The sequence below is a fragment of the Oncorhynchus clarkii genome, chromosome 23 (assembly GCF_045791955.1).
Source record: "Oncorhynchus clarkii lewisi isolate Uvic-CL-2024 chromosome 23, UVic_Ocla_1.0, whole genome shotgun sequence".
Lineage (NCBI taxonomy): Eukaryota > Metazoa > Chordata > Actinopteri > Salmoniformes > Salmonidae > Oncorhynchus > Oncorhynchus clarkii.
In genome coordinates this window covers 52,184,491-52,193,777 of record NC_092169.1, presented here as the reverse complement: position 1 = coordinate 52,193,777, position 9,287 = coordinate 52,184,491, and the positions used below count along the sequence as shown (strand labels likewise).

The following is a 9,287-nucleotide window of genomic DNA, read 5'->3' as shown; positions in this document are numbered from 1 at the left end:
TGGTCCACCAGCCAAAGGACATCCAGCCACTTGACACAACTGTGGGAATCATTGGAGTCCACATGGGCCAGTAGCCTTGTGGAGTCCATGCCCCAAAGAATTGAGGCTGTTCTGAGGGTGAAAGGGAGGGGGCAACTCAATATTAGGAAGGTGTTCTTAATGTTTGGAATACTCAGGGTATAAACCATCTACTGAGGAGTTGGCAGTTTCAACAGAGTTGTGTTCATCAGGGCACACAATGGATTTAAAAAAACAACACAAACACTTATTAACAATTCCAGGAAGTTGTCCTCCCTGTTTGTTTTCTTCCATTTGGTGCATAATGAATACAACTTGGATTGCCATACAAATAGTGTATAAAGAACTTAAATTATTACATTCTAGAAACCAATTCTATGAATTTCTTTATCACAACACATGAATCACCTATTTTCACAAGTTACAGAACTACTCATTACTTTTGTGAACATTAAATCCTTTGCTGTTTTGGAGGAACTGCAGTTGTCTGGGGTCCTGATACAAACGCACGTCTTTAAGATCTCCCATAAATCCTTTGGTAAACAGCCCAGACGTCACTGTTGAGATGTTCCTGTGCAACTCGAACCCTCCCAAGTACAACAGACCCCCGTAATTCATGGCAACGTAACGCTCGAAGGGGTCCACGTCTTCGAAAAGGACCCTCTCGTCACCCAGGAACACCTGAATAAGGGTACTGTTCAGAGAGATCGATAAATAATGCCATTTGTTGCAACACAACGTGACGTTTCTGAAAGTGAGCGGGAGGGAGAGCCTCTCTCCGAGGTTGACTGCGATTTTGAGGTGGCCCGCCTGAAGCCCGACAGCAAGGTAATCGTCGTCATCGTGCTCCGCTCTTCCCATCCACAGAATCAACCCTTCGTTCCCGCTGGCTGTAAAGTTAAACGAAACCTGCGTGTACCTCAGATTCCGTGTGTTGAATTTAGGATCCCTGTATTTCAGATATGATTTCCCAACGAACTTCAGAGTGGTCATGGATAGGCCGACCTGCTTATCGCAGTACCTCCCCTCCCACCCGAGAGGACAGAAGCAGTCGTATGAGCCAGTCACAAGATCAGAGAAACACAATGACTCATGTTGACACAGGTTATTGACACAATACACTGACTGGTTACACACAGGACCCGTCCACCGAGGAGGGCAGGTGCACATAAACGAGTCTGAATCGGCGCCGCTCAACGCAGTACAGCGGCCGCCGTTCTGGCACACCTTGTACCCGCACGCAGTCCCGTCCCAGTCGCCCACATTGGCCCCTCCCAGGGCCCCTGTCGCCGTCAGGTCAAAGTCATGTCCGTTTAAGACAAGCTCTCTCACGCCTCCGGTAAAACCCACAGGCTCGTTCTCCACGGAGAACGTAGAGATGGAGCTCAGGTCGGAGACCCCGCCGACGAAGAGGTCCGTGGCCACGTCCAGAGTGGACATCCCTCCCTCTGTGTTGTTCTGCTTCACCTCCAGCCCGTCCAGAACCAGGTACCCCTGGTGGCCTGTCCTGCCTGCCCTCACCTGGAATGATAACAACATCAAACCTTTACAGAAAATATTATTTGCGTGTGTGTTTTCTAATTATTTATCCAGATCCTGTAAATATCTGATGTGTTTTCAGCACAAACGCAGCTGGAATATTCCTGCCTGTTCTGTACAGGTGTAAGAACATAATGGGGCAGGAGGAGATGGCTGCCGTATAACCAATTGTGCGTCTTTTTTCGCTTACAACGGCGTTGTTGGTTAAGGGCTTGTAAGTGGGGCGGCATGTAGCCTAGTGGTTAGAGCGTTGGACTAGTAACGGGAAGGTTGCAAGTTCAAACCCCCGAGCTGACAAGGTACAAATCTGTCGTTCTGCCCCTGAACAAGGCAGTTAACCCACTGTTCCTAGGCCGTCATTGAAAATAAGAATTTGTTCTTAACTGACTTGCCTAGTTAAATAAAGGTAAAATATTATTTTTTTTACTAAAAAGTAAGCATTTCAATGTAAGATCCTACACGTGTTGTATTTGGCGCATGTGACAAATAAAACGTGATTTGATTTGACATGGTACCGTGTGCCAGGTCCCTCCGCTGGTGTCCACTCTGTTAGTGGACTGTAACACGTTGGTTCCAGAACCCAGGTTGTAACGCAGCTGGACCAACCCCGATGTCAGGGACACACAGAAGAAGTCTCCTGTGGATGACATGGCCAGAGAGAAACAGAGGGATACGATGGTGATTAATGTTGTTGTCATTCTGAATGTGTTTCTATAAACCACAAATGACATAAAAAAACAGAGCAGAGATAGAATGGTTGTGTTTGTTCCTACCGGCCCGGGCACTGAGGTGCTGTGCTGTGTAGAAGACGATGCCCTCTGGTGACAGAGTCTGGAACTGCAGCCTGAGGTCTGTCCTGTGTCTGATGCTGACTGGAGGGAAAGACATCCAGGATGACTGGTTACCGCTGAAGAACGGGTCACTGATGGCCATGGCTGAAACAAACAAGAACGGGAGAAATAGAAACCTCATAAAAAAAATGGCTAATGTAACAAACATTATAAATGTTACTATGAAGGTTCATCTTCATAACACCAAGAAGAACCAGAGTAAAGGGGAAATCTGTAAGGTTTGTTCAGCGTTGTAGTGTAATTCTTATTGCTTATATGACAACAATGTTATTGGATTTATCTGTATATTCTCAAACTCCTGTTCTATCAGATTGAAGATGAGAACATGTTGTACACAGTAGATCTACTACAGTAATACATAGAGCCCTGTGTTTTGTATACAGTAGGTCTACAGTAATACATAGAGCCCTGTGTTTTGTATACAGTAGGTCTACAGTAATACATAGAGCCCTGTGTTTTGTATACAGTAGGTCTACAGTAATACATAGAGCCCTGTGTTTTGTATACAGTAGGTCTACAGTAATACATAGAGCCCTGTGTGTTGTATACAGTAGGTCTACAGTAATACATAGAGCCCTGTGTGTTGTATACAGTAGGTCTACAGTAATACATAGAGCCCTGTGTGTTGTATACAGTAGGTCTACAGTAATACATAGAGCCCTGTGTTTTGTATACAGTAGGTCTACAGTAATACATAGAGCCCTGTGTTTTGTATACAGTAGGTCTACAGTAATACATAGAGCCCTGTGTTTTGTATACAGTAGGTCTACAGTAATACATAGAGCCCTGTGTTTTGTATACAGTAGGTCTACAGTAATACATAGAGCCCTGTGTTTTGTATACAGTAGGTCTACAGTAATACATAGAGCCCTGTGTGTTGTATACAGTAGGTCTACAGTAATACATAGAGCCCTGTGTTTTGTATACAGTAGGTCTACAGTAATACATAGAGCCCTGTGTGTTGTATACAGTAGGTCTACAGTAATACATAGAGCCCTGTGTTTTGTATACAGTAGGTCTACAGTAATACATAGAGCCCTGTGTTTTGCATAATAACATCATAAAACATAGCCAGGCTGTATCACTACCGGCCGTGATTGGGAGACCCATAGGGCAGCGCACAATTGGCCCAGCCTCATCGGGTTTGCTCTTAACTGACTTGCCTAGTTAAATAAAGGTTAAATAAAATGTGGTAAGCTTGGAGATAGTGGGACACACTGAGCTGTGACATTTATTTCCATCTCCTCTTTCTCTCACACAATGGCTTCTTTTTCTCTATACCTCTGTCCCTACTTTGCTGTCTGTCTGTCTGTCTGTCTGTCTGTCTGTCTGTTCTCCTCCCCCTCTGTCCCTCTCTCTGTCTCTCCTCCCCCCTCTATCCCTCTCTCTGTCTCTCCTCCCCCTCTCTCTGTCTCTCCTCCCCCCTCTATCCCTCTCTCTCTCTCCTCCCCCTCTATCCCTCTCTCTGTCTCTCTTCCCCCTCTCTCTCTCTCCTCCCCCCTCTATCCCTCTCTCTGTCTCTCCTCCCCCTCTCTCTGTCTCTCCTCCCCCCTCTATCCCTCTCTCTCTCTCCTCCCTCTCTCTGTCTCTCTTCCCCCTCTCTCTCTCTCCTCCCCCCTCTATCCCTCTCTCTCTCCTCCCCCTCTATCCCTCTCTCTGTCTCTCCTCCCCCTCTCTCTGTCTCTCCTCCCCCCTCTATCCCTCTCTCTATCTCCTCCCCCTCTGCCCCTCTCTCTGTCTCTCCTCCCCCTCTCTCTGTCTCTCCTCCCCCTCTATCCCTCTCTCTGTCTCTCCTCCCCCATCCCTCTCTCTGTCTCTCCTCCCCCTCTATCCCTCTCTCTGTCTCTCCTCCCCCTCTATCCCTCTCTCTGTCTCTCCTCCCCCTCTATCCCTCTCTCTGTATCTCCTCCCCCCTCTATCCCTCTCTCTGTCCCTCCTCAGATCCCTCTCTCTGTCTCTCCTCCCCCCTCTGTCTCTCCTCCCCCTCTATCCCTCTCTCTGTCTCTCTCTGTCTCTCCTCTATCCCTCTCTCTGTCTCTCCTCCCCCCTCTATCCCCATCTCTTTCTCCTTAATCATATTGCTAACTCTAATGCCTAACCATAGACCAAAAAGCTAATTTTAGTTTTCATGTTCATTCAATTTTTACAATATAGACAATTCTGACTTTGCAGCTGGCCTATCTAGTGGAAATTGTTCAGTTCTGCCCCAGGACAAGACTCATGACAATAAACGTTCCTTCTGTTGGCCCTAATCCTTCAATATTTTCAGATCTACAATTTTTTAAAGCATTCTCACATCTGAGTTTTCTTGTTGTAGGTGCGCGGCAATAATGTAATTACTTATATTTGAAGATCTTCAATGTTTGTATATCTCTAAAGTCCAATCAAATTTGATTTGTCACATGCTTCGTAAACAACAGGTTTACAGTGAAATGCTAACGGGTCCTTCCCAGCAATACAGAGAGAAAGAAAATAGAGAAATAATAACACAAGGAATAAATACACAAAGAGTAACAATAACTTGTTTATTTACAAGGGGTACAGTACTGAGTAATGATAACTTGGTTATATACAAGGAGTACCAGTACTGAGTAATGATAACTTGGTTATATACAAGGGGTACCAGTACTGAGTAATGATAACTTGGTTATATACAAGGGGTACCAGTACTGAGTAATGATAACTTGGTTATATACAAGGGGTACCAGCACTGAGTAATGATAACTTGGTTATATACAAGTGGTACCAGTACTGAGTCATGATAACTTGGCTATAAACATGGGGTACCAGTACTGAGTAATGATAACTTGGCTATAAACATGGGGTACGTCCGGGTACCAGTACCAAGTCCATGTGCAGGGGTAGATCGGTAACCGGTGACAAGGCAATAGGATAAAGTGACTAGGCAACAGGATAGATAATAAACGGCAGCGTACGTGATGAGTCAAAATAATGTATGCACCATAGAGAAGCTGCATGAGACCCTTCAGATCTGGAAACATTGAAGGAGTAGGGCCAAGTGGAAGCGTTAGGGCCATGGGGAAGGAGTAGGGCCATGGGGAAGGGTTAGGGCCATGGGGAAGGGTTAGGGCCAAGGGGAAGGGTTAGGGCCATGGGGAAGGAGTAGGGCCATGGGGAAGGAGTAGAGTCATTGGGAAGGAGTAGGGCCATGGGGAAGGAGTAGGGCCATGGGGAAGGAGTAGGGCCATGGGGAAGGAGTAGGGCCAAGGGGAAGGAGTAGGGCCATGGGGAAGGAGTAGGGCCATGGGGAGGGGTTAGGGCCATGGGGAAGGAGTAGGGCCAAGGGGAAGGAGTAGGGCCATGGGGAAGGAGTAGGGCCAAGGGGAAGGAGTAGGGCCATGGGGAAGGAGTAGAGCCATGGGGAAGGAGTAGAGCCATGGGGAAGGAGTAGGGCCATGGGGAAGGAGTAGGGCCATGGGGAAGGAGTAGGGCCAAGAGGAAGGAGTAGGGCCATGGGGAAGGAATAGGGCCAAGGGGAAGGAGTAGGGCCATGGGGAAGGAGTAGGGCCAAGGGGAAGGAGTAGGGACATGGGGAAGGAGTAGGGCCATGGGGAAGGAGTAGGGCCATGGGGAAGGAGTAGGGCCATGGGGAAGGAGTAGGGCCATGGGGAAGGAGTAGGGCCAAGGGGAAGGAGTAGGGCCAAGGGGAAGGAGTAGGGCCAAGGGGAAGGAGTAGGGCCATGGGGAAGGAGTAGGGCCAAGGGGAAGGAGTAGGGCCATGGGGAAGGAGTAGGGCCAAGGGGAATGAGTAGGGACATGGGGAAGGAGTAGGGACATGGGGAAGGAGTAGGGCCATGGGGAAGGAGTAGGGCCATGGGGAAGGAGTAGGGCCATGGGGAAGGGTTAGGGCCATGGGGAAGGGTTAGGGCCATGGGGAAGGGTTAGGGCCATGGGGAAGGGTTAGGGCCAAGGGGAAGGAGTAGGGCCATGGGGAAGGAGTAGGGCCATGGGGAAGGAGTAGGGCCAAGGGGAAGGGTTAGGGCCAAGGGGAAGGAGTAGGGAGGGAATTGGTACCGGCTGTAAGAGACAGAGGGCTATAGCCACAGTAGGCTATTATGCAATGTCATTCTCTAATTGAACCTATTGGCCCAGCCAGTTCTAACAGGTCACAGGTCACAGTGTACTGAATATGGATTCATTTAAATGAGCTCACCCCAGAGCCCAATGTTCCTTGGCAATTTGTACCAGAGAGCTATACTGACTGACTGGATTTGATTGAAATCTCATTAATCTTTTTTCTCGCGGCACTTACTCAAATCACTCCCATAGGGCCAATTCTCGCGGGATTTGAAAGATTAAACGCTCTACAGAATGAGGACATCTAGTGGAAGACATAGAAAGTGTCCCCAGATCCATAAGTGGTTGGGAAGGGTGGGGGCGATGACGTCAAAGTTGCTCCAACTTTCATGACCACAAAACTAGTTTGGAAGAATGCCTGCCCTGTGAGTTCTGCTATACTTACAGACATAATTCCAACGGTTTTAGAAGCTTTAGAGTGTTTTCTATCCATTAATAATTATTATATGCATATATTAGCAATTTCTGACCCAAAAAAAATTTCAGTTTACTATGGGCACGCAATTGCTCCAAAGGGGGCAGTAGTCAGCCATATCTTTAACAAGTTAAGGACATATTCAATCAATCCTTATCCTAGTCTGCTGTCCCCACATGCTTCAAGAGGGCCACCATTGTTCCTGTTCCCAAGAAAGCTAAGGTAATATGACTACCCCGTAGCACTCACTTCCGTCATCATGAAGTGCTTTGAGAGACTAGTCAAGGACCATATCACCTCCACCCTACCTGACACCCTAGAACCACTCCAATTTGCTTACCGCCCCAATAGGTCCATAGATGGCGCAATCGCAATCACACTGCACACTGCCCTAACCCATCTGGACAAGAGGAATACCTATGTGAGATTGCTGTTCATCGACTACAGCTCAGCATTTAACACCATAGTACCTTCCAAACTCGTCATCAAGCTCGAGACCTTGGGTCTCGACTCCACCCTGTGCAACTGGGTCCTGGACTTCCTGATGGGCCGCCCTAAGGTGGTGAGGGAAGGTAACAACATCTCCACCCCGCTGATCCTCAACACTGGGGCCCCACAAGGGTGTGTTCTCAGCCCTCTCCTGTACTCCCTGTTCACTCAAGACTGCGTGGCCATACACTCCTCCAACTCAATCATCAAGTTTGCAGACAACACTACAGTGGTAGGCTTGATTACCCACAACGACGAGACATCCTACAGGGAGGAGGTGAGGGCCCTGTCAGGAAGATAACCTCACACTCAACGTCAACAAAACAAAGTAGATGATCGTGGACTTCAGGAAACAGCAGAGGTAGCACCCCTCTATCCACATCGACGGGACAGTAGTGGAGAGGGTAGAAAGTTTTAAGTTCCTCGGCGTACACATCACGGACAAACTGAAATGGTCCAACCACACAGACAGCGCAGACAGGTGAAGAAGGCATAACAGCGCCTCTTCAACCTCAGGAGGCTGAAGAAATTTGGCTTGTCACCAAAATCACTCACAAACTTTTACAGATGCACAATCGAGAGCATCCTGTCGGGTTGTATCACCGCCTGGTACGGCAACTGCTCCACCCATAACCGTAAGGCTCTCCAGAGGGTAGTGAGGTCTGCACAATACATCACCGGGGGCAAACTACCTGCCCTCCAGGACATCTACACCACCATCCAGAAGGCGAGGTCAGTACAGGTGCATCAAAGCAGGGACCGAGAGACTGAAAAACAGCTTCTATCTCAAGGCCATCAGACTGTTAAACAGCCATCACTAACATTGAGTGGCTGCTGCCAACATACTGACTCAACTCCAGCCACATTAATAATGGAAAAATCTATATAATAAATGTATCACTAGCCACTTTAAACAATGCCACTTCATATAATGGTTACATACCCTACATTACTCATCTCATATGCATATGTATATACTGTACTCTATATCATCCACTGCATCTTGCCATCTTGATGTAATGTATCACTAACCACTTTAAACAATGCACTTCTATATATGTTTACATACCTTACATTACTCATCTCATATGTATATACTGTACTCTATACCATCTACTGCATCTTGCCTATGCTGCTCTAAACCATCACTCATTCATATATTTGTATGTACATATTCTTCATCCCTTTACACTTGTGTGTTTAAGGTAGTTGTTGTGGAATTGTTAGGTTAGATTACTAGTTGGTTATTACTGCATTTTCGGAACTAGAAGCACAAGCATTTCGCTACACTTGCATTAACATCTGCTAACCATGTGTATGTGACAAATACAATTGGATTTGATTTGCATACACACACACGATAACATAATACACATGGATTTAGTACTGAAGATATGTGGTAGTGGTGGAGTAGGGGCCTGAGGACACACAGTGTGTTGTGAAATCTGTGAATGTATAGTAATGTTTTTAAAATGGTATAAACTGCCTTAATTTTACTGGACCCCAGGAAGAGTAGCTGCTGCTTTGGCAACAGCTAACGGGGATCCATAATAAATACAAAATACACCATCACACCTCCTCCTCCATGCTTCATGGCGGGAACCACACATGCGGAGATCATCTGTTCAGCTACTTGAAACCAAAAATCTGAAATTTGGACTCATCAGACCAAAGGACAGATTTCCACCAGTCTAATGTCCCTTGCTCGTGTTTCTTGGACTAAGCAAGTCTCTTCTTCTTATTGGTGTCCTTTAGTAGTGGTCTCTATGCAGCAATTCTACCATGAAGGCCTGATTCATGCGTCTGTTACTTGAACTCTGTGAAGCATTTATTTGGGCTGCAATTTCTGAGGCTGGTAACTCTTATGAACTTATCCT

General features: G+C 46.9%; 1 protein-coding gene across 1 annotated transcript in view; it reads right to left on the bottom strand.

Annotated features, from left to right (window-relative positions):
• Window positions 1-208: 208 nt before the first annotated feature.
• LOC139381311 (eyes shut homolog) overlaps window positions 209-9,287 on the bottom strand; it is a 254,785-nt gene continuing 245,706 nt past the window's right edge. The window contains exons 30-32 of the mRNA XM_071124763.1: window positions 2,331-2,492; window positions 2,073-2,194; window positions 209-1,539 (exon numbers count right to left, since the gene is read on the bottom strand). Coding sequence (XP_070980864.1) covers window positions 448-1,539; window positions 2,073-2,194; window positions 2,331-2,492 — 1,376 coding nt within the window. The 3' untranslated portion in view covers window positions 209-447. The remainder of the gene's footprint in view (window positions 1,540-2,072; window positions 2,195-2,330; window positions 2,493-9,287) is intronic.